This window comes from Dasypus novemcinctus, chromosome 22 (genome assembly GCF_030445035.2).
Source record: "Dasypus novemcinctus isolate mDasNov1 chromosome 22, mDasNov1.1.hap2, whole genome shotgun sequence".
NCBI lineage: Eukaryota > Metazoa > Chordata > Mammalia > Cingulata > Dasypodidae > Dasypus > Dasypus novemcinctus.
This window is the reverse complement of record NC_080694.1, coordinates 28931026-28957557: the sequence shown is the minus strand read 5'-3', so window position 1 is coordinate 28957557 and position 26532 is coordinate 28931026. Positions and strand designations below refer to the sequence as shown.

General features: G+C 40.7%; 1 protein-coding gene across 1 annotated transcript; it reads right to left on the bottom strand.

The window, feature by feature from the left end:
- Nucleotides 1–1894: 1894 nt before the first annotated feature.
- On the bottom strand, nucleotides 1895–25536 carry LOC131275226 (olfactory receptor 7C1-like; the record flags this gene model as incomplete). Its single annotated transcript, XM_071211088.1, has 6 exons — nucleotides 25198–25536; nucleotides 9907–10048; nucleotides 7815–7952; nucleotides 7448–7515; nucleotides 6353–6466; nucleotides 1895–2831 (listed from the first exon to the last, which is right to left on the bottom strand). A coding segment is annotated over exon 6 (921 nt), but the record flags the coding sequence as incomplete, so codon positions are not given.
- Between the last annotated feature and the right edge of the window lie 996 nt (nucleotides 25537–26532).

Here is a 26532-nt window from a genome sequence, read left to right as displayed (position 1 = left end):
CATGCTGGAGGGAAGGTAATGTTGAGTTGACCTAAGGAGTGGTCACATTTGAGCAACATGGAGGCTCTCAGGAGGTTACTCTTAGGCACCTTGCAGCTCTAGATCTAGTTGAAATTTCAAGCATACAGGCTCATAAGCATAGTCATCAGTATCAAGGGCCCATCATTGGACCATCCTTCTTCACTGGTCTTTGTTCTTGCACTTGGGGAATAGTTGCTCCTCAATTGGGGAGTGCAACAGTTTCCCAGAATAGGAACTCAGCACTTCCTCAGTTTTCATGTCATTCTCTACCTACTATGACAATTAATATACAAAATATATTTATATACGCTGTATGAATGTCCTGAGGAAATACCTCCTACTCATGCATCCCCCATCAATGACATCCCACACCAGTGCTCCTGCCCTGCAATTGTTGAACCACTCTCTGATCCAAAACTTCTTCAAAACTGTATGCTAATATATTTCTTTTTTTAAAAAGATTTATTTATTTATTTAATTCCACCCTTCTGCCCCCATTGTCTGTTCTCTGTGTCTATTTGCTGCATCTTGTTTCTTTGTCCACTTCCGTTGTCATCAGTGGCACGGGAAGTGTAGGCGGCGCCATTCTTGGGCAGGCTGCACTTTCTTTTGTGCTGGGCGGCTCTCCTTATGAGGCACACTCCTTGCGTGTGGGGTTCCCCTATGTGGGGGACACCCCTGCATGGCAGGGCACTCCTTGCATGCATCAGCACTGCATGTGGGCCAGCTCCACACGGGTATATTTCTAAACTCAATTAATAGGAAAATGAAATAGTAGTGATAGGTTTAAAGATTAAAAATAGAATATTTTTATTCTATATATATTTAAGAAAAACTAAAATAAAGTAAAAAATAAATCTGGGTATTAAAATGCAAAATATCATAAAATATATTTGACATTTTGCTTTCCTTTTATCACTGTAATAGGTGTTGCTATGTATGTACAATAGAAAAGCTATCTCTCCCATTCTTTTCTCAGGGTCTTCATCCTTTGTTTAAAAAAATTATTATGTCTTCAAAAAAGTTTTAGATCACAATAAAGTCACATATACAATATAGGGGAATCTGATATGCCAACATCAAACACTTTTCTCTCTTCCCATGCAATTATCTTTTTAATGTGCATATATTTGCTATAGCTGATGCACAGATATTGAAACATAGATACAAACCATGGTTTCACTATGGTTTACATTATGGTTTATAATTTAGATTGTACAATTTTATAAAAATTTGGTTGTATTATGGTTTACATTTAATTTTTTGGTGAAATTTAACAAGGCCTATATCCATCACTGCATGATCTTGTGGAACACTCCCACTGCCCCCAGTTGTCCCCTCTTCCATCTATTCTACTCCTCTCTCCCCCACCCCTTGGGACCCACAGTGACAACCAAGCTTCACTGCTTGGAGCATAAGATTCACAGATACTTGCAACAATGCTGAGGATTTGACACACTAGTCTGTCTGGAGACAGTGGCCATGGGAGTTGCTGAGTGCTGGGAGAGGGAAGATGTGTGATATGGAGGCATTTTCAGGACTTGAAGTTGCCCTGAATGATATAGTAGGGATAGATGAAGGACATTACATATCATGCCATAAGCCATTGAATGGACTGTGGGAAAGTGTAAACTACAATGCAAATGATAATCCACACAACCAGAAGTTGTTGGTGTAAGAGGAGTGGGGGTGGGGTGGGGAGTGGTATATATGGGAACCTCATATTTTTAATGTTACATTTTGCATTATCTATGTATCTTCAAAAAAAGACAACAAAATATTTCATTTTCAAAAAAAGAATCTTCTAGTGTTTGATCTCTGTTAATCATGAGCACTTTTGTAAACTTGAGACAAAGTATCCTTTTATAGACAGAATGTTTCCCAGCTTTTTAAAGGCCTGCTTTATGTCCTTGTTTCTAAGACTGTATATAAAGGGGTTCAACATGGGAGTGACTGCCGTGTACATCACTGAGGCTATTGCATTTGCCCTTGAGTTTTGGGTAGCAGCAGAGCTAAGATACACTCCAAGACCTATACCATAAAACAAGGTCACTACTGAAAGGTGAGACCCACAATTAGAAAATGCTTTATATTTACCACGAGCTGTTGAGATTCTCATAATTGAGGATATAATTTTATAGTAAGAGAAAAAGATCCCAGTGAGTGGTATAACCCCCAGAAGTCCACCTGCAAAATACATCACAAGGTCATTGAGGAAGGTTTCAGAACAAGCATGTCTGACTACCTGATTAAGTTCACAGAAAAAGTGGGGCATTTCCATCTCTGTACAAAAAGACAATTGCAAAACCATTAAGTTATGCAAAAGAGAGTCCAAAACACTCAATAACCAGAATGCCAGCAGTAGGAGGCCACAGTGCCAGGGGTTCATGATGACTGTGTAGTGCAGGGGGTGACAGATGGCCACGAAACGGTCATAGGCCATTGCAGTCAAGAAGGAGTTATCTAATTGTCCAAAAAGCATGAAAAAATACATCTGGGTGAGACAGTTTTCAAAAGTTATGATCTTGTTGCCTGTGTGGATGTTCAGCAGCATCTTTGGTACTGTTGTGGAGGTGAAACAGATATCAGTAAAAGACAGGTTGGAGAGGAAGAAGTACATGGGTGTGTGGAGATGGGAGTCCAAGATGACAGCCAGGATGATGAGCAGGTTGCCAGTGAAGGTGACCAGGTACATGGACAGGAACATCCCAAAGAGGAGGGACTGCACCTCTGTATCTTCTGAGAGTCCCAGGAGGATGAATTTTAAAACATATGTTTGGTTTTCTGTTTCCATGTGGATGATAAATTTCCTGGAGGAGATATTCAAAACAATGCAATTTAGCCTCAAGCCGTAATCAGAAAAATATAATAAATGGTACTGTTTGTATTGTAATTACATTAAGTTAATATTTTTATGGATTTTATAGAGATCTAGTACCCTTTTCTGAAAATGTCAGGGAAAACATATGTTCCTGCTTCTCTTTGATAGTTGTGATGCCTAGAAACTCTTGGCCATAATGGAATACAGTTTGCTAAGGCAATAATTTCTATGATAAATTCTCTCAGACTTTATTTTAAGCAGCAAACATTATGACCAGTTTTCTTTCTACCCTGTGACAAAACAGAAAAGAAGAACAAAGTTGTAGGAACCATGTTATTTGGTTGTAACAGTTATTATAAAAACACAATAATTTAAAAAAATCCTTTTGGTGAAATGGACAAATGATCCCACACAAATCGGTTCCACTGATGTTTCAGAGAGGACTAGGGTAATTCAGTGTAGAAAGTACGATATTTTCAAGAAGTGGTGTTGGAACAGTAGTGAAGCAGGCTAGTGAGATAGGGAATAGATGGATCTGGAACCTGACAGAGGCCACATGGACATCAAAACCCCCTAATGATGGCTGCTGGAGAAATCTCACCCCTAGGATTCTGCTACCCAGAACAAAGACTCCTTCCTGAGAATATGGAAAAGCTCGGATGTTACCTGGGAACTTTATCATTGTGTCCTCACTAAAGAATTGATGGGCAGGGTAATCAATCCAAAGAGCAAACAACTGAAACCCCCTCCCCTGCCATTAGCAAAGCGGTGGGATAATTAGCAGTTTAAAAGCAAACCGTGACACAACCAATCCAGTGTCCACATAGAAGAGGTGGCATTGGATTGGGAAAAGTGGACATAATGGACAAAGGGTATGGGGAAAGGCAGGAAGAGATGAGAGGTGGAGGCGTCTTCGGGACATGGAGCTGCCCTGGATGGTGCTTCAGAGGTAATCACCGGACATTGTAAATCCTCACAGGGCCTACATGATGGAATAGAGGAGAGTATGGGCCATGATGTGAACCAATGTATATGAGGTGCAGAGGTGCCCAAAGATGTACTTACCAAATCCAATGGATGTGTCATGATGATGGGAACGAGTGTTGTTGGGGGGGGGAGAGGGGGGGTGGGGGGGTGGGGTTGAATGGGACCTCACATATATATTTTTAATGTAATATTATTACAAAGTCAATAAAAAATAAAAAATTAAAAAAAAAAACAAAAAACAAAAACAGAAACCACACTCATGCAAGAAAAAAAAAAAAAAAAAAAAGAAACCACACTCATGCAAGAAAAAAAAAAAAAAAAAAAAAAAAGCAAACCGTGAGGCTTGAGCTTGCTCTTGCCTAGCTTTTTGCCTAAGGTGTGTCTTGCCCTCTGCATGTCGCTTTCATCATTTTTCCTCTGCCATGTGGCCATGCACGTTACCCTAGGGATTTATAATCTATAATGGGAAATTGTAGCTTGTAAATTAGCCCTCTTCATCCCTTTTCAGCCCCTTCCTCACTACCTGGGACCCTGCTCTGTTATTTTCTCCCAATTCTCTTCCCTCCTTACCTGAATAAATTACTGGCCTAACTCACCTGGCGTGCTCTAGAAATTCACCTCTGCAGCATAGCCAAGAACTTAGAATCTGGTAACAACAGGATGCACTCATGCCAAACAAAAAAGGTACTTAACACTGATTGAATTCATTTCACAAAAATTAAATCAAAATGAATCATACCACTTCAAAGTAAAATGCATTGCAAAAGTGCTAGAGTGAAATGTGAAGAAAATCAAAGGACCCATAGGATGGAAATGAGTTTTTAGATATAGCAATGGAAGCATGTTTCATGAGAGATTAAAATTTATAAGTCAGTTTTTATTCAAATGTAAAATATCTGCTCTGTGAAAGACATTGATAAGGGGTTGTAAGAAAACATACAGATTTGGAAAAACACAAAACATCTGATAAATGATTTGTATACAAATGTAGAAATTAATATTAACACTACAAAATAAGAAAGCAAATGCTGAATTTAAAAATCTGCAAAAGGTATGAACAGAATCCTAACCTAGGAAGAAATTCAAAATACAAGTACAAAACACAAAATATAAAAAGAAATTCAACTTCACTGGCACCTAGGTATTACTATGAATTGCCAACTAGCAATGCATCTGAAAAAGACCTTGACTAAAAAGGGGAAATATTCAGTGCAGATGAGATTTTATGACTAAGAGATTTCAAAGTGAGTTTGGAGGTCATTCCAGAGGTTATGCTTATGCTGGTCTCAGCAGAATCTCACTAACTGTTATAGTAAACAGTGCCTCATACAGCAGGGATCCTGATGGTTCTAGAGATATCTAGACACTACAAATAGTGCAGAGACTCTCAGGAATTTGGCACCCTGTCAGTAGGACTTACTTTTGAATTTATGTTCCCCAATATAAAAGAGTTAGACTCATTTGTAGATTCCCAACATGTGGTTCTTCTCTACATGTTATTTACATAAAGCCATGCATTGGTACTATCCTTGTTAAATACATGAGTCAGAGCCTTATATTTTTGGTCTGTTCATGTGCCAGTTGAACCTTTAATCTAAGCAGAGTTTCAACTCTTACTCTCCAGTTCATTGGACCTATGCAGCACAACAAATAAGGAGATGATAATGAACAACACCTATCCCAAGGAGCAAAGAATGTCTGCAACTCTAAACAACAGTTCCACCCAAATACCCCAAGGGATCTAAGCCTGCTCTCAATTAGAAACAGTGGGCATCACCGTCACAAAATCCTCAAGATTGGGGAATCAACAATGGACTAAAGTAGACATTATTTTTCTATTATAGATTTATTATTCTAGCAATTGAAGAATGTTTATCATTGATATAAAGGCCATGGCCACCAGAGATTCTGAGAGGAGGGAGCAGGCAGAATAGGTGTAATATCAGGGCATTTTCAGGACATTGGGATTGTTCTGCATGACCTTGCAATGATGGATACAGGCCGTATGTGTTTTGTCATTACCTAAAATTGTGCAGGAAAGGCTGTTAACTACAATATAAACTATAGTCCACGGTTAGTAGCATTGTTTCTTTATGTGTTCATCAATTGTAGCAAATGTACTATACTAATGAAAGATGTTGTTACTATGGGAAAGAGTGGGAGGGAGAAGAGGTGGGGCATATGTGGCCCCTCTATATGTTATGTAATCTACATGTTATGTAACATTTATGTAATCTAAATCTACTTTAAAATTTTAAAAATTTAAATAAATAAATGAATAAATAAATAAATTAAAATCTTTTAAAAATTAAACATCATTTGTCATTAGGGAATTGGAAGACTATGACCATAATGATATATGATCACATGCTTATTAGAAGAGATAAAAACTTAAAACTGCGAATACCAATTGCTGTTGAGTATGTGGAGCAATACATCTTTCATTCTCTGCTAGTGAGAATACAAAATGGTTCTGCCAGAAGACAGTTTAGCAGTTTCTTGTAAAACTAAACATTGTCTTACCATACAATCCAGCAGTTTTGTTTTTAGGTATACATATATGTGATATGAAAATTGGAGTCCACACAAAAGTCCACACATGAATGTTTACAGCAGCTATATTTGTAATCTCCAAATCTGAAAGCAAACAAAATGTTGGTCAACCACCACACCAGGGAACAGAGAGAGTCTACAACTGCAAGCAGAATTCCATTCATCAGATATGAGGGATCTAAGGCCCCTCTCAATTTAGAGGTGGAGTGGTCATCACCATCCCAAGATCCTCAGGATAGAGGAATAAAATAAGAATTAGAGTGGATTCAATGGTATTCTACTATAGACTTATTGTGACTCTAGCAATGGAAGAAATTGTGTCCCTGTTTAAGAGACAGTGACCATTGGAGTTGTTGAGTGCAGGGATAGGGAAGAAGAGGCTGTGATAGGGTTGCTTTTTTGGGACTTGGAGTTGTCCTGAATGATATCACAGGAACAGATGCAGGATATTATATATCCTACCATAACACACTGGACGGACTGGGAGAGAGTGTAAACTACCATGTAAACTATAATCTAAGCTTCGTAGCAATGCTCCAAAATGTATTCATCAAATAAAAGGAATGTGCCAACTGATGAAAGAGGTTGTTAAAGTGTGAGGATTGGGTATTTGGGGAGTGGGGTATATGGGAACCTCATATTTTTTAATGTAAAATTTAGTGTGATCTATGTATCTTTAAAAAAGAAGACCATAAAAAATTTTGCTTAAAAAATCTTATAGGCCATTTATAAAAACATACAAGGAAAACCTTTACCTCTCAGTGAACATACTCTAATAATGACTGAAGTAATGAATGCACAATTATGTCATTATGGCAAATACAACGAATTTTACGCATCAGAGGAATTGTATGCTTTATTAATATGTACCAATAAAGTTGATTTCTTTTTAAAAAAGAACTATTTTTAAAACCTCACCACAACTTATGATTATATTGACTCCATATTTGTGTTAATGTCATTTCTTCTTGGTGTACTTCTATCCTTTTTTCCTCCTGAAATTACTCTAAATCCTCCTTCAATTCTTATTACAATTAAAATCTCCCTTGTGATGCCTTCACTAACCTCCACAGGATGAGTCTTTAATTTTTGATCCACTTCACCAGAATTCCAGAGCCACATATATTGAATGACTAAAAGAAAAAAAAATAAATGAATGCAGTTAAACAGATGATTTCTAAAATTGTAGAGAAAGAAGAATGAGTGAAACAAGGAAACAATGCTTCTGAGAAAGGGAAGACCCAAGAGTGAGAGATCAGAGGAGACAGATTGGAAAAAAATCTATCTTAGTTTATCTGCTATTTCCACTCAGGCTTTTTAATAAGACAGACTTTGTGTTTTAAGCTTTCTCTATAATCGTAATCTGTTGATTTCCTTAAAGCTTCTACCAATAAAAGGTGTCCATGGAGCCAAAAATATATTCCCCCAGTACCTGTGACGATTCTGTAACTCACTCTGAAGTTATCAAGGCAGGGTCTAAGTTCATCAATGCAGGTTCTTCCTTGAATGATGAAAGAAGTTGGAGGCTCTGCTCCCAAGAAGAGAAGTGAGATGGAATGAGTCATGAGATCTGTAGAAGACTTATTGTATTTCTTTGATATAGTGAAGGAGAAGCACATAGAGTATCTGAACAATTAGGGATTCCATTCCCATGAAACACATTAATGAAGTATTCTTTTGTCTCAATACTCCCTGAGATAATTATTTCTCTGGAGATAAGAAAGGAAAGCACAATGCAAGTTTCTTCCAGTTTAGTCCCTTGTGACAGCTTTGGAGCTCCATGTTCATCTCTTATGCCTGTGGACACCTACCTTTCAGGAGGAGGTCACCCCTATCAAGCAGTGGGCTCGAGTATTGTCAGGTTTCCCATAGTGATTTTCCTCTTGCTATTTTTGGAGAAAGATTCTGAATACACTAAACTATCTTATTTCCAATTTTTCTCCTCTGGAGTTGGCTGTCATGAATGGAGACACCCACTCACAAGAGAATTTCCTCTTGTCTCACTGCTTCTCCTTTCTCCCCCATAATTAGCAATATCTGTTCAACACACACACAACCATTCGGTTTCTCAGTCATTCAACAATATTTATTCAGCAATACTATATGGCAAATCCTAAAATACATTCTGGGAATGAAGAGAAGACAAAGGTACTGTGTTTCCTCACAAACTGTTCACAGTTTTAAAAAGCTAAAAAATGAGCACTCACACACTCTTTAGAAGCCTGCCCCTGGTGCACCTTGTGCCAGATGTCCACCATCCAATATCCTAAACCAGTAACCCTTCCGTATTATATTGTCTAAAGTGTTTTCTCAATATTATTCTTTCAACCACGTACCCACCAATCCCCCGTGTTCACCTTTTCTACCCCCAACATACCCACAATTCCATGGACCGTCTGACCCAGGGTGTTATATTCATGGGTGTAGACCAATACAATGAGCAGGAATTGTACACCGATAATGGAGAGGACACATCAGTGTTCTCGAATAGAGGGGAGGGTGTCTCTCAAGAGCAAGGGTGCCTCCTAAAGGGAAAGGACAGACCAGTGTGTCAAACCCTCAGCATTGTTGCAAGTATCTATGAATCTTGTCCTTCAAACAGTGAAGCTTGGTTGCCAATGTGGGCCCCAAGGAGAGGGAGAGAGAAAGATAGAATAGATGGAAGAGGGGGTAATTGGTGGTCAATGGAAGTGTTCTGTATGATCTTGCAATGATGGATACAGGCCATGATAAATTTCAACAAAAATTTATAAAAGTGTACGGTCTAAAATGGTTGGTAGTTATGTTTTGATATTTTTACATCAGTTGTAGCAAATGTAACATTCACATGTAAAAACATCATTGGTGAGGAAAAGGGAGGATGTTGGGTACATGGGAGATACCTATATTCTGTGTACGACTTTACTGTGACCTTAAAATTTTGAAGACATAATGAAAAATAAAAAAGGTGAGACACTGAGGAAGAAATGGAAGAGATTGCCTTGCCACTATATATACAGGACAACACCTATTAGAGTGAAGAAAGGCAAAACCTTAAAAAAAATTTATAAAAATTATCATTTTTTTCTTTTTTCTATTTTGTCTTAATTTTTAAAATTATACATTAGGGAAATGAGGTCCCCATATACCCCCCACTCCCCTCACCCCACTCCTCCCCCCATAACAACAATATCCTCCATCATCATGAGACATTCATTGCATTTGGTGAATGCATCTCTGAGCACTGCTGCACCTCATGGGCAATGGTCCACATCATAGACCACACTCTCCCACATTCCACCTAGTGGGCCATGGGAGGACATACAATGTCTGGTAACTGTCCCTGCAGCACCATCCAGGACAATTCCAAGTCCCAAAAATGCCCCCACATCTCATCTCCTCCCACTCCCTACCACCAGCTGCCATCAATGGCCACTTTCTCCACACCAATGCCACATTTTCTTTGATTACTAATCACAATAGTTCATGAATAGAATATCAGTAAGTACACTCTAATCCATACTCTATTCCTCCATCCTTTGTACCTTAGAATGATTGTGTCCACTGCACATCTATATCGAGAGGGCTTAGATTCCACATGGATGCTGGATGCAGTTCTCCTGCTTTCAGTTGTAGGCACTCTTGGCTCCCTGGTGTGGTGGTTGACCTTCTTCACCTCCATGTTACCTGAGTGGGGTAAGTCCAATAAACCAGAGTGTAGGGGTTGCAAGTCTGTTGAGGCTCAGGGCCTGGCTATCAGATGGTCAGTCCAGAGAGTCAGGTCCCCAGGTTATACACTAAAACCTAGCACCAACTACAGATCCAGTAAAAGCAACAGGAGAGGCTTGTAGACAAAGACCACATCTGAGTCCAGCTCCATCAAACAGAAACACAAATTCCAAAGTAGGGCCAACTGACATGGCACTGAACTCCATCTGCCATTACCATAGAACCTACGGATCTCTGTAGCCCTCAGAAGAACCAATACCTGGGGTTGTATCTACTTTATCTGTCTCTGGGACTCTGCTGAGGAGTGCATAAGGGCAACCCCTCTGATAACCTCCTGGCTCTTTTTGGAGACTCACAGCCATATAAAGTCATTTGTCCTTTCCACTTCCCCCTTTTATTCATGTCAAAAGCATTTTTAACACCTGGTATTATATGTAGACTGAGATATTCTGTTGATCCGAGTTGACCCTTTTATTTAAGGTCATTTTCTTTTTACATCATTAGCTGGTTCTTGGTAGTAATCCTTCGGTGCCAGGGAGGCTCATCCCCAGGAGTCATGTCTCACCCTGGGGGGAAGGCAACACATTTACATTCTGAGTTTGGCTTTGAGACTGGCCACATTTGAGCAACACAGAGGCTCTCAGGAGGTAACTCCTAGGCACCGTGGAGTTCTAGACCTTGTTCTTATTTCAGGTGCACAGGCTCACAAGCATAGTCATTAGTATCAAGGGCTTATTGTTGGACCTTCCTTCTTTTTTGGTCTTTGCTGTTGTACTTGGGGGATTGTTGCTGTTCCTTTAGGGACTGTGATAGGGCTCCCCTGGCTAGGAACTCAGCACTCCCTCAGTTGTTTTTAATTGTAACCACTATGAAAATATTCAAACATTTTTATGTACCCTGGATATATGCCCTGTAGAACTCCCTTCCAACCGTGTGTCCCCTGTCCATAACATCCCACACCAGTATTCCTCCCCTGCCATTGTTGAGCCTCTCTGTGATCCAAAACTTCTTCAAAAATGAAGCCCAATATATTGCCAGGTTCCATTAATAGTAAAATGGAATATAGTGATGAGTTTAAAGGTTAGATATAGAATACATGTTAATTAAGAAAAATTAAGGTAAAAATAAATTGGGGAATAAAAAAATTTAAAAATGCAAAAGCTTTTTTTTTTAATTAAAATTATTTATTTTTACGAATTACATTAAAAAATACGAGGTCCCAATCAACCCCACCGCCCGCACCCCCACTCCCCCCACAGCAACACTCTCTCCCATCATCGTGAGACATCCATTGCACCCAGTAAGTACATCTCTGAACATCACTGCACCCCTAGTCAATCGTCCACATCATAGCCCACATTCTCCCCGGCTCCATCCAGTGGGCCCTGGGGGGATCTACAATGTCCCGTAATTGTCCGTGAAGCACTATTCAGGACAACTCCACGTCCCGAAAACGCCTCCACATCTCATCTCTTCCTCCCATTCCCCAAACAAAGCTAAAGCTTTGTTTTTGATGCTTTGTCTTCCATCACTGCAATAAGTGTTGCCTTGTATGCAAATTGTCAAGGCAACTTCTTCTGTCTTTTTCTCGTGTCTATGTTTTTTTCTTTTTTTCCCTAATTATTAAGCTTGTCTTCACAAAAGTTTGAGAGTACAGTAATTCATATATACAATATACAGTACTCCAACATATCCAACAGAGAACCCTTTTCCCTTCCACAGCAATAATTTTTTTTACATGTTCATATTATATTTACTGAAACTGATGTACAGATACTAAAACAATAGCTTTCAAACAAGGTAACATTTCGGTTCACATTGTGGTTTATATTTTAGACTATACAATTTTCTAAATTTTTAGTTATCTTATGTTTTACTTTACAATTTACATTTTAGCCTATCAGCCCCTATACATTTTTGGTGTAATTTAACAAGTCTTATACCCATCCTTGTGTAATCTAGTGGAACACTTCTATTGCCCACACAGTTACATTGATTCCATCTATTCAATATCTCTTTCCCCTCCCCTCAGGGTCCACAGTGACAGTCAACCTTCACAGCTTGAAGGACCATGTTCAGAAATACTTGCAATAGTGTGGAGGGCTTGACATGCTCAACTGCCCTAGTGCCCTGGGAACCACCATTTCTCTTGAGAGATACAATTCCCTCTATTTGAGGGCATCAGTCCCCCCAGGATGTGGGTATACCTTCTCTCTCATTATATGTGTCTCTATCCAATGATATAACCCACTATGGCAGAATGAGCACTCACACACTCCCTCAAAGCCTGTCCTGCATCAGATACTCCCCTTTAAGCATCTTAAAGAGGTAACCTTCCTTATTATATCTTGAAAAAGTTTTCTCAGCATTATACTCTCAACCAAAATAACTGACAATCTCCTATGTTCATGTGTTGTCCCACTCTCCCCCCAATTTCTTTCAAATACCTCCACCTTATCATAGATTTCACCCATGTAGGTGTCAGCTTACATCCTTCCTCTACCCCCCCAATTTCCTTTAGGCCTATCATCCAGTCTCTATCTCTCTGAGGCAGCTTTGTTTACTTATTTCATATCATTGAGGTCATGTAGTATTTGTCCTTCAATGCTTGGGTTGCTTCACTCAACATAAGATTCTCAAGATTCATCCATGTTATCACGTGTGTTTGTAGTGTATTTGTTCTGAAAGCTGTAGTATTCCATTGCATGTCTATACCACATTTTATTTATCCATTCATTTGTTGATGGGCATTTGAGTTGATTCCAACTTTTGGCAATAGTGAACAATGCTGCTATGAACATTGGTGTGCATATATCAGTTTGTGTCCTCATTTTCAGTTCTACTGGGTATATACCCAGCAGTGGAATTTCTGAGTCATATGGCAAAACTATAGCTAGTTTTTTGAGAAACCGCCAAACTGTCCTCCAGAATGGCTGGATCCTTCTGCATTTCCACCAGCAATGGCTGAGTGTTTCCATTTCTCCACATCCTCTCCCACACTTGTAGTCTTCTGTGTTTTTGATAGCTGCCAGTCTCATGGGAGTAAGATGGTATCTCACTGTAATTTTGATTTGCATTTCCCTAACATCTAGTGATTTTGAGTATTTTTCATGTGGTTTTTAGCCATTTGTATTTCTTATTTGGAGAAGTGTCTGTTTAAGTCTTGACACTTTTTAAGATGGGTGGGTTGTCTTTTTATTTTTGAGATATAGGAGTTCTTTATATTTGAAGGATATTAGTCTCCTATCAGATATATGGTTACCAAATATTTTTTCCCATTGGGTAGGCTCTCTTTTCATTTTCTTGACAAAGTCCTTTGAGGTACAAAAGGCTTAAATTTTGAAGAAGTCTCATTTATCTATTTGTTCTTTTGCTGCTCGTGTTTTGGGTGTGAAGTTCATGAATACATTTCCTATTACAAGATCCTGTAGATGTTTCTCTACATTGCTTTCTAAGGTCCTTATGGTCTTGGCTCTTATATTTAGGTCTTTGATCCATCTTGAGTTGATTTTTGTATAAGGCATGAGTTGGTAATCCTCTTTCAGTGGGTTTGGTGGCCTTGTGAATATCATATGACTGTATCTATAAGGCTCTATATGAGAACATTCAAATTGGTTCCATTGATCAGTGTGTCTCTCCTTGTGCCAATACCATGATGTTTTTACTAGTGTGTTATGTTTTGGAGTCAGGTAGTATGATTCCTCCAATTTCATTTTTCTTTTTCAATATGTCTTTGGATATTCGTGGCCTCTTTACTTTCCAAATAAATTTCATAGCTAGTTTTTCTAGTTCATTAAAGAATGCTGTGTTGATGTTTATTGGGATTGCATTGAATGTGTAGATCAGTTTTGGTAGGATAGACATCATAATAATTAGCCTTCCTATCCATGAACAGGGAGTATTCTTCCATTTATTTAAGTCTTCTTTGATTTCCTTAAACAGTGTTGTGTAGTTTTCTACATATAAATTTTTTTATATCTTTAGTTAAATTTATTCCTAGGTATTTGATTTTTTAATTTACGATTGTAAATGGTATTTTTTTTCTTGATTGCCTCCTCAGATTTTCCATTATTGGTGTACAGACATGCTACTGATTTTTGCGCATTGATCTTATAACCTGTAACATTATTGAACTCTTTTTTATGTTCTAGAAGCTTTGTTGTAGACTTCTTTGGATTTTCTATGTATAGGATCAGATCATCTGCAAATAGTGAAATTTTGACTTCTTTCTTTCCAATTTGAATGCCTTTTATGTCTGGTTCTTGCCTCAATGCTCAGGCAAGTACTTCTAACAAAATATTAAATAGAAGGGGTGATAATGGGCATCCTTGTCTTGTTCCTCATCATGGAGGAAAGATTTTCAGATTCCAAAATTGTAAATCATGTTAACTGGGGGTTTTTCATATATATCTTTTATCATGTTCTGAAAGCTTCCCTCTACTCCAATCTTTTGCAGTGTTTTTATTAAGAAATAGTGCAGTATTTTGTGAAATGCTTTTTCTGCATCTATAGATATGATCATGTGATTTTTTCCTTCAATCTGTTTATGTGGTTTTTACATTAATGTATTTTCTTATGTTGAACCATCCTTGCATACCAGGAATGAATTCCACCTGGTCATGGTGTATAATTAATTTAATGTGCTGTTGAATATGATTAGTATTTTGTTGAGGATTTCCACATCTATGTTCATTAGAGAGATTGGTCTGTAATTTTCCTTTCCTGTGGTGTCTTTGTTTGGCTTTGGTATTAGGGTAATGTTGGCATCATAGTATGAGTTATGCAATGTTCTTTGGTTTCAATTTTTTGGAAGTTTCAGCAAGATTGGTGTTAGTTCTTTATGGAAAGTTTGGTAGAATTCACCTGTGAAATCATCTGGCCAAGGGCTACTCTTAGTTGGGAGGTTTTAAATGACTGATTCTATAATTTACTTGTGATTGGTTTGTTGAGATTTTTTATTTCCTCTTTCATCAATGTAGGTTGCTTATGTGTTTCTTGGAATTTGTCTATTTTCTCTAAATTGTCCCTCTTGTTGGAATATAGTTTTTCAAAGTATCCTCTTACGATAGTCTTTTTTTCTGTGGGTCAGTGGTGATATCCCCTTTCTCATTTCTTACTTTCTGTATTTGCCTCTTTTCTCTTTTTTTCTTTGTTAGTCCAGCTAAGGGTTTGTCAATTTTATTGACAATTTTATTGTCAATCTTATTGAACTGGCTCTTGGTTTTGTTTATTTTTTTCAAGTGCTTTCTTATTTTTTTTCATTTAGTTGTGCTCTTTGTTATTTCTTTCTTCTTTCTTTGGGTTTAGTTTGTTGTTGTTTTTTAATAATTCCTCTGACTGTGCAGTTAGTTCTTCAATTTTAGTTTTCTTTTATCATGTGTTAATTTATGACTATAAATTGCCTTCTCAGTACTACTTTTGCTGCATCCCATAAGTGTTGATATGTGTGTTATCATTTTCATTTGTTTCAAGGCAGTTATTGATTTCTCTTTGAGATTTCCTCCTTGACCCACTGTTTTTCTAAAACTGTGTTATTTAACTTCCATATCTTGTTGCCACATCTGGGTCTCTGACTATTGCAGATTTCCTGCTTCATTCCTCTGCAGTCAGAGAAATTATTTTGTATGATTTCAAACTTTCTGAATTCATTGAGACTTTCTTTGCAACCTAGCCTGTGGTCTGTCCTGGAGAATGATCCATGTGTGCTTGGGAAGAATGTATATTTTGCTTTATTTGGGTATAATGTTCTGTATATGTTTATTAGGTTCAGTTCCTCTAATATGTTGTTCAAAGTCTTTGTTTCTTTATTGATTCTCTTTGAGATGTTCTGTCCAAAGGTGATAGTGGCATATTAGTCCCCCACTATAATTGTAGAGACATCTATTCCTTCCTTCCCTTAGTTTCTCCAGTGTTTGCCTCACATATTCGGAGGCACCCTTGTTAGAAGCATAAATGTTTATAACTGTTCTTTCTTTTTGAATGATTATCCCTTTCACTAATATGTAGTGTCCATATTTGTCTCTCATAATTGTTTTGCATTTAAAGTCTATTTTGTATGATATTAACATAGTTACTCCTGCCCTTTTCTTGGTTATTATTTGCCTGTAAGATTGTTTTCCAGCCATTCACTTTCAACCTCCTTGAATCCCTGGGTCTAAGATGTTTTTCATGTAGACAACATATATATGCATCATACTTTCTTATCCAATCTTCCAGTCTGAGTCTCTTGACAGGTGAGTTTAATCCATTGACATTCAGTGTTATCACTTTCAAGGAATTATTTATATTAGCCATATTTTCTTTGGATTTGTGTTTGTTATATTTTGTTTGGTTTTTACTTTTTTTGTCTTTTTAGCTGTTCTTACACTCTCCTCCAACTCTGTCTCTCCTGTGTTTTTCTTTCCTCCTATAGAACTCCCTTTAGTATTTCTTGAAGGGCAGGATTCTTGTTGGCATACTCTATTAATTTCTGTTTATCTGTGAATATTTGAACTTTCTACCATATTTTTTGTTAGTTTAGCTGTATAGAATATTCTTCTTAGGAATTTGTTTTTTTCTTTTAGTATCTTGACTTTGTCATACCACTTCCTTCTTGCCTCCTTGGTTTCAGATGAGAAATCAGCACTTAACCTTATGAAGTCTACTTTGTATGTGATGGTTCTCTTTTCTCTTGCTGCCTTTAAAATTTTCTCTTTCTCTTGAGCATTGGATAATTTGACAAGTTTATGTCTTTGGGTAGGCCTGTTGGGATTTATGCTATTTAGGGTGCATTGTGCTTCCTGGATGTGGATGTTCATCTCCCTCACTAGGTGTGGGAAGTTTTTATCCATTATTTCCTCCAACACCCCTTCTGTTCCCTTTTCCTTCTCTTCTTTTTCTGGGATGCCTATAATGCATATGTTTTTTGCATTTTGCATTGTCATTCAGGTCCCAAAGTCCCTGTTGAATTTTTTCTCTCTTTTTATCTATCAATTCTACTATCTGTTTGATTTCAGATGTACTGTCTTCCACATCACTAGTTCCTCTCCCTCTTCAAATCTGCTGTTATTTGCTGAGGGTGTATTTTTGATTTCTTGGATTGTGCTGTTCCTCTCCATCATATCCGTTGTCTTTTTTTGCATGATTGCAATTTCTTCTGTATGCTCTCCAAGTGTTTTCTTCATATTCTCTTCCCTCACCTCATTAAATTGGCCCCTATTAAATGTTTTGAGAGCTTTATTTACTTGTTTGATGTTCTGCTCTTTTTCCTAGTTTTTAGTTTGTTCTTTGGATTGGGTCATGTTTTCCTGATTATTGGTTTGGTTTGTAGGTTTTTGTTGCTGTCTGGTCATCATTTTATCTGGTTGGGTTGATTAACTTCTTTGTCTAGTCTCACGGTTTAATTAGTTGTTGTTTTTGCATGTGTGTTAAGTTTTCTCTTTGCCACTTTGTTCTTCTTATTCTATTTCCTTGTTGTTGGCTAAGTTCACTTGAAAGAAAATATTAGGGCAGGGGAAAGCAAAACAAGTAAGAAAAGAAAAAAGTATAATAGTAGTATTGACAGTAAATGTTAGCAGAAGAACCATGTGAGATCTAGGAGAATGGCTATTAGACTCATGTAAGCTGTGTAGAGTTATAACAGTAAGAAAAATGGAATATCTATAATCAGACAGTAAACTGAATATGGTGAGGAATATAGTATGAATTAAAAGACCAGTGTGGTCAGTAAAGTGGGAAAGAGAAAGGAAAGGACAATAATATAGAGAGTGAATAAAAGACAGAAAACAGTACAAAGGTATTAGAAATAAAAATTGGGGGCTAAATTAAGTGCAGTGGAATGTAAGAGAAACACGAAATGATGGAGGATAGAAAGATGTAGAGGAAAAGGGTTAGCATTGGTAGCCAAAATCAGTACACACAGGAAAGAGGAAATCGAGGATGTGGAAATACAGCAAATATGAATCACTCCCTGCCACACTTAATATAAAAAATATAAAAAAGAAGAGAAAGAAAAAAGGGAAAAAGGGGGTGGAAATGCAAGCAAAAGGGGGAAGAAGAAGAAGAAGAAGAAGAAGAAGAAGAAGAAGAAGAAGAGGTGGAGGAGGAGAAGGAGGAGGTGGAGGAGGAGGAGGAGGAGGTGGAGGAGGAGGAGGAGGAGGTGGAGGAGGAGGAGGAGGAGGTGGAGGAGGAGGAGGAGGAAGAAAGGGCTATGGGGGGATAAAGAGGAAGGGTAAACCAGAAAATAAAACAACAAAGAAGACCAAAGTTTCAAGCAAGGAATCCTCTTTACATTTAAATAAAATGCTTAGGAGTCTGACCTTTCCCCTTTCTCCCTTTCTCACTTCCCTCTCTCCCAGGGCAGCAGGGAAGCTGTGTGAGGTGTCCAGTAGGAGATTCAACTTGGTCCTTGGTGAACCAAATCACCAGAGAAAACAATGTCTCTTAATTTCCAAAGAGAGTGCCCACACCTCACCAGGAACCCCAAATATCCTAATGGAAGTTTTCAAAACACATCTTAGAGTCTATCTCCCTTAGGTGTGCTACAGCAGGGCTAGTTGATTTTCTGACTCCACCTTCTCCCAGACCAAGTTTTCTATCTCAGCAGTTTTAGGTAAATTGGGCTTTCTAAGCAGATTCACCTCTTCTTTCTTCCCCAGCTTTCCCCAAGCCAGCTGGTATGCTCCTCCAAGCTCAAAAAAAAAAAAAAAAAATGGGGGCACGGGACCTGAAAATTGAACCCGCACTCACTTGGCCCCTCTGCACCTTCCAACAAACCCTCCAAGTCACAGAGTCAGTCCAAAACTGAAGGGCTAGTGTATTCCCTTACCACAAGGAGTGCTGGATTTGGGAGTGGGAAGTCTGGGAGATTGCAGACTTGGGGTATGTGGGTCTGTGGAACGTCAGCTGTGGTGGCTTAGGGGTCATGGATCTGGGGACCATGCTTCTGGGGAACACAGGGCTTGGGAATGCCACCACACTACTGACAGTTCAGGGAACGCCTTAGGGGGAAGAGTCCCACCTCTCCACTTCTGACCTCAGTGCTAGAAACCTACAATTCTACCTTTAGCAAGCATGATTTCTGTTGCAGTCTCTCCAAATCGATGTCCAAACACCTCCTGCCTTGCAAGTCCCCAAAACAACCCACTGCAGCAAGATTCCAACCCTACTCAGCCGGTCTTTTGCAGGAGCAATTATGAAGTACATTCACTCAGATGCCATCTTGCCCCACCCATCACCTATCATCTTTTAATATCTCCGTTTGTTCCTCCCAGCTTGTTCTTAAAGGGAGAGTACATCTGCCTCATTATCTAATAAAAGATGAAGAAATGCACATGCTAGTTGTTCTTTAATCCTCCCCTGGTTAGCCATGTATATCAATCTGACTGCTTAGATCCTCCCAACAGTGAACTCAGACACTTGGTCTTACTGGATTTGGGGAGTATCAGGTCTAGAACCTAATGCCAGGTTGCCTAAGTTTGTTTTTGCATTACTTTTTTCCTCTGGGTGGTAACACTAGGAAGCATTTCTACCAACAGCAAGGCACAAGACAGAAAGTACAGTGAAGAGAATGCAGCACATATACAGAGTATGATGGAAATCCCAGGAACCCCCAAGCTCACTGACTCCAGGAACTCAGACTGGATGAAAGCAGCTTCAATTGAGCCTCTACAAACGCTTCACACACCTTCCATCCTGTGCAAGACACCTGGTTATTCTGGGAGAGGTTTGAGGATAAGTCAGCCTGGTTGTTGTCCACAGCCACATTGCTAAGTCCAACAAGGCAATCCTTAATATTGTCTTAAAGTTCTTGAGAATTCCAGGGGTGCCATACTAAACGAACTTGTCAAACAGCTGCTGGAAATCCTGGTGTGCCTGTGCTCCAAGTCACTTTACAGGATGGGAAGGACAGAAAACCCACAGCATGGGCTCAGGGCTCCTGCTCCCACACCATACTGGCCAGAACAAGCTCACCACACCTGAGCTTCCTCCCACTGTGGCCCTCAAGCTTGTCCACTTCTGGTGTGGGCACAGGGTGCCCTGGTCCACTGTGGCCTTCACTTCTGTGGAAAGTATCACCTCCAGTATGGCTCCTACACTCCTAGGTTAACAAGAAGCCCAAACCATGGCCAGTGATAAAGTTTTCAGGGTTTGGTACTGTGAAAATTGGATAGCTCTTTGGGTTAAAAATAAACTTGTATCTTCCCACTTCATTGTAGACAAAAGAAAATTCTGGATGGGTTTTAAAAGGTAAGTGAAAAAACAGCTCTAAGGGCTTTCTAATCATCAAAGCAATGGGGAGAAATCACAAAGAAAATAACAACCACTTTGACTATATGCATTAGTCAACAAAAGGGGTACTGACGCAAAGTAGCAGAAATATGTTGGCATTGACAAAGGGGGCTTATTTTGGGTAGAAGCTTACAGTCACAAGGCCATAAAGTGTAAGTTACTTTCCTCACCAAAGTCTGTTGCCACATGTTGGAGCAAGAAGACTGCTGGTCTCTGTGAGGATTCAGCCTTCTTCAGACTCCATGGTCCCAGCTTCTTCTGGTCTCAGCTGTAGGCTGGCATAAAGCTTGTCTCTCTGTCTGGGGCTTGTTTCTTTATGGGCTTGGCTGCTCTGGTGTCTCCACAAGGTCAGCTGTAGACCATCAGGTTCTCTCCCCAGGCCTCTGCCAGGTCTATGGAGCCATCTCTATTCCTCTGTGTTCTTCTCCTGTGTGTTTACTTCCCCAGGTTCCAGCATCAAAACTCTAACTACTTCTTTGCCATGTCTTTTTCTCAGTGAGTACCTGCCCACCAAGGGAGTGAAGACTCAATGTCCTACTGATATGGGCCATTTGAACCCCTGATCATAATTTAATAAAGTAAAAGTGAAACCTCTGAAGTTAATATAATCTATTATGCCCACAGGAAGAGACCAGTTTACAAACATAATCCAATATCTATGTTTGGAATTCATAAACAATATCAATGGCTACACTATATAAAAATTAAAGATATTTGAATTAAATCAAATAAAATCCAACACTTTAAAATATATAATACACCATGGAGAGATCACATTATCTTTAACATACATAACATAGGATGTTGATTGGCCGAGAGTCACCTCTTGCTGGCAGTGTTATGTCCTCTTGAAGGAAACTTTGTAGGTAAGCCCCTAGACCAGAAGGCCCTTCAGGAACCCAAGGAAGCCCAAGCACCCCACCCACTCTCCTGGGATGATAGAAGGTCAATTCTCCAAAGGAGGAACTTGGTCTCCTGTCAGGGCAAGTTCTGGAATCCAGACCCTCCCCTCTGAGGTTCAGAGTTACTGCCCAGCCCACTTGAGGCCAGCTGGCAAGAAAGAAAGATAACATGCTCCCCATCACTCACACCACCTCCATATGCCCAGTAAATTAAGGACTTTGAAGGAAGCTGGGCTCCTGGTCATTCTGTGGCTTAAGTTCCTCCTGACCAGCCCACCAGTGAAACACATGTGTGGCTGGAGAAGAGCCACAGGGTCCAACACATAGACCAGGCCTCCAGACACCTGGTGGAGAGGTGGGAGGCACCTTCCTCTCTCACACCTGAAAGCCTGGTGCCAAAGTGGATAGGGCAGCAGGTCAGCCAGCAGAGGGCAGCGCTAACAGCAGGGGAACAGGGAAAGGGAAGAGCCTCATGGAAAAGGCCCACTTATGCTTTCCTCTGACCCTTGTGAACTGAGTAAGTCCCTAAGGATCTCATTCTGAGAGGAAGATCCTAAAGGGGAGGAATGAACTCAAGAACAGAACATGCAATCACACTACACTGAATGTGAGAGCAAATGGCACTTTATTTTGTTCCCTAAGTTGGAGAAAACCAGCATAATAGAGTTTGATATGCAACATGACAGAAAAATGCCCATTTCTTCTCCTTCTAATCAGTCCTAAAACTCTCTTTAAAGTAAGGATGAGTAAGCAGCAATGCCTGCCTCCCAAGCCTATCATAGCTCAGAATAATCTTCCTTAGCAATGTTGGTGGATGTTATCAGAATCTTAGACAGCTTTTCTTTGTGGGGATTTCATATACTCAGAACTTTTGCAGAACAAAATGAATTTTTCAATCACCGAAAAATAAAGAAAATAATTATTCATCACCAGCCAACCTAGGTTAGTAACATGGCTATCCATTTCCAACAACTAATCAAACTGAATAATCTGCTTTTCCTTGATTTGTTTCATCAATTTTTCTTCTTTCTTCTTTTTTTTTCTTTCACTATTTTATGGATTGAAGCAGAATGTCATTAATAAAACTGATCCAGATTTAGATGCTACCACACAATGGAGCTTCTGGGTTTATTGGTATTTCATTATTACCATTCTCAAGAGATTTCTTGTTTCACACAGGGTGTTGCTTTTAAAACACAAAGCAAAACAAACCCCATTTACCTTTCTCTCTGGATGTTCATTTGGCCCTTTTGTGTTTTGAGTATTGTTGAAATTCAGTGTTTCCTGATACTGGTTTGGCCCTTGCTGTCTACCATCAGTTTTCCCTCAGGAAACAGCTGAGGTGTGAACAAAGTGGAGGGCGACACAGAAGGAGGGTTGCTGAGGTCGGTGGGGCTGGGGGTAGGAAGGAGAGGTGACAGCAGAGGAGATCTTCCTCCTGCAGGTAGAGCTGCTGGCTGAGAAAGGGCACTTGGTAGGAGAAGCAAGGGTTTCCCAGCAGTGGAAAGTGGAGCCAGAGACCCAACCCCAGAGGGCTCTTCAGGATCAGCTGAGTAGTAGAGGGCACCAATAGTCAATTCTCCTCCACTCCTGGCTACCCAAAGAAGTAACAATCCCTGCTCCTCTGTTAAGTGCTTGCATGTGACCAAGGAGCCATGTGCGACTCTTCAGGCAGAAGCATGTAAGCACCCATGGCCAGCAGCTCCAGAGACTTCACACTGAAAAGAAAACAGCCTGAGTGGTGGCCCTTCCTCCAGCTGGGCTCCTGAGACTGGACTGAGAAGAGCCTACCTGCCACATAAACATACAGACAGACAGACAGACACACACACACACACACCCCTTGGCATGGGAAGTCTATCTTTACTTTTAGCCACTGTCTCAGTTTGTCAGGGCTGGTCTAACAATGCCCCAGAACCACTCATTTAAGCCCCCAGGTTGAAGTTTCTAGCATGTGCATCTCTGACAATGACCAGATCAGGAAGGAAAGGCTTGGCCGTGTGGACGCAATCCTTAGCAAAGGGCACTGACCATCACTAGCCAAAACTAATTAGTCTATGGGGTGCAGCAGTGCTCCAAACTGTATTCACCAGATAGAAAGAATGTGCCACACTAATGAAAGAGGTCGTTGATGTGGGAGGTGTGGAGTGAGGGGGGTGGGGATATATGGGAACCTCGTATATTTTTTGAATGTAACATTTTTTGTGATCTATGTATCTTCAAAAAATATAACTAAAAAATGATTGGGGTGGGTGGTGGGGAGTGGGGTATATGGGAACCTCTTATGTTTTTTAATGTAATGTTTTGTGTGATCTATTAACTTTAAAAAAAGATAATTAAAAATAAAAAAATAAAAACAAAACAATAATTAGAGCTCCACCGCCCCAGGGCTTACTCTGAGCCACTGTATGCATGCTAATTACATTCATTCTCATAAGTGGTCCATGAGGTCAGTTCTGTTTGATCTGTCCTAGAATGGCAAAGTGAGACAGAGAGGCTGTGACTTGTGAAGGCTCCACCACTAGTCACCATAGAGCTGATACTTCCACTTGGGGCTCCTCACCCAGGGCTGCTAACCAACACACTGACTACTGTTAACTGTGCTCCAAGGAAATTGACTTAGGAAGTAATCTGATCAGCTTTGGTAGGGCCTGAAATAACTTGCAGTGAATTTTGGGGCAGTTTGGTCCTTCAGCAAACCTGTAGTACAGAATTCACCCTCTTTATGACCAATGATCCCAAGGTCAGAGGAACTGCTCCTGGAGCCCTGGAGCTGATCAGATACCATAATCCCAATATTATGGTGTGAACATTGGTTCAAATAGACTTTGAAATGCCTTTTGCTGTTCTTGTTGCTTTTAAGGCTCTTTTCTTTAGATTTTAATTCATATTTATTTCGGTTGCATCATTTCCTTTTGGCATGTACAAAGCTCCAGGATTTGAATTTGCCTGTAACCTCAGCTAATCAAAACTGCCCTGAAATGCTTTAAATACAAAATCCCATTTGAATGAAAGTATTCTAAAGACAATTCCCATATTCTAGGGGGCAGTAAAGCATTCCAGCAGGAGTCAGCGACTTTGTCTGTGGAGGGCCAGGTGGGAACTCTCCTGGCCCTGAGGGCTCTGTCGCTATCACTCAACCCCAACATCCTAGACAGAGATGATAGAGAAATGAATGGGTGTGGCTGTGTTCTAATAAAACTTTGTCAAAACAGACAGGGGCCAGGTCTTAGTTTGCCAACCCTGTCATATAGAAAGGCATGCTTATGTCTCATTCCTGATTTCCCTCCAAGGGGCAGAGCCCAGGTCACTTCCTACCTCAGGTCCCCTCTCCGGCCCTTGTTCAGTCAGCGGAAGGTGGGGCCACTTATCAGACTGCCAAATTCAGGAAGGAGACACGGAGTCTTCAGGCTCACTCTGCCCTTCTCCCTCTTGGGCATGGCCCACAGGGTGCAGGGGTTCTGCTCTGCTTTTCCACCCCATTTGGGCTTCAGAAGCCACAAGCCCCACTGTGCAGTCCTCAGTGGTACCTTCCATCAGTGGCACCCCATCGAGATGCAGTCTACAGTCCACCTTAGGGTGCTGTGGAAAGGGACTCCTCAAAGGTACAAACAAAACAGTGTAGCATGAACTCTCTTTGTTATTCTGAAAATCCAGATGAATTTTATATTCTCTCAATAAAGAAGCATTGAACAACTTCACACACAAAGAGTCCTGGCTTTTTTACTATTATCTCACGATGGCCATCAAGTCACTGGCAGTATCATAGGTACCATAGACTCAAAATGTAAACTCCACTTAATAAGTGAAACTATTTATATTTGTTCAAAAGCTATTGCTCACAGGAAGAAAACAGATGAGGTGTGTGTTGGGAGAAGGTCGGGATCCCTTCTGTTCCACCCCCCTCCTGTTTTAATGGCCAGCAGAGACAGGTACCTTGTCAGATGGCCCCGGAAGTCCCCTTCCTCCATCCAGTCCTTCCACACACTAGAAGCCAGGCAGAGGGGTACCTCAGATTCAAGAGACATCCCGGGGGGCAGGCTGAGGGCCATGGTTGCTTCAACTGGAAACTACGCTTCTGTGTGTGAAGTGAAACTCATGAGACTCAAGAGGCCTCCCACTAGTACTCCAGCGAGAGTTGACCAGAACTGGGGACTTACCTGGGCACCACTAATTGTGGGTGGCTAGGAAAAGAGGAAGGAGGCATTTTGTGGGATTATTTTATACATCATTAACTTCCTTTCCAAGGGAATCTGTGTTCCACGTTATGGGTTGAGCTGTGTACCCCAAAAAGATACCTTGAAGTCCTAATCCTGGGTACCTGGGAACACGAACTTTTTGCAAAAGCGTTATTGCAAGCAGAATCATTTAAATTGAATGAGGCTGACTGCAGTGGGTGGACCCTTAGTCCAGGATGGCTGGTGTCTTTAGAAGGGGGGGTGTGGGCACAGACAGAAGAGGGGGTGCCATGGGAAGAGAGACAGAGCAGGCCATAAGGTGCCTGAGGAGACAATGAAAACCCAAGGCTTGCTGGCTAAGGGAGAGGCGCCCCAGAGGCCAGGACTGACACACCAGCACGGCCCACGCACTTGCGGCTTCAGCCTGCAGGGCTGATAGAGCGGTTCCTGGTGTTTTTAGCCACCCAGTTCATGGCACTTGTGACAGCAGCCTGAAAAAAGTGAGGTGTCCCTCTTCTGGCACTATCATCCCTCCAAGAGGGCTGAGGGATAGCCCAGGTGCCCAGCTGTCCTCCAGGCTGAGGGTCCCCAACCAAGGCTTTTATCTAATCAGATGCCCTAAGGAACGCCCTGGGGACGGACAGAAACCATGTTGAAAAGAAAGGAATGTGTGACCTGGACAACTCTGAACACCCTTCTCTTCCTTCCTTCCGCCCTCTCTTGGGGGCTTCGGCTGCTCAGACCCTCGCGCTCTTCCCACCAAGCACATCTTCCCAGAGGGGCCGGCCCAGACGGTGCAGACCTATTCCTGGTTCTCCCTGGTGAGAAGGAAGGCGGCCTGAAGGTTCCCTGGGCCCAGGAACGTCCACCTGTCTACTTATTCACGGCCCTGGGAACCACCTCACATACTGCTCAGGGGGCTGCACCCTGCACACTGGATAGTCTCGGGGCGCCCTTTTTAGATTGTCCGCGGCCGCGAGGCCCCTCCAGCTCCAGCGGGGACTGGTGCATCTGTGTCTCTCAGTACTAGAAGCTCTGCTCTTTCGGGGTCCAGGTGACCGTCCCACAGAACCCGGAGAGCAGCCTCTGCCCT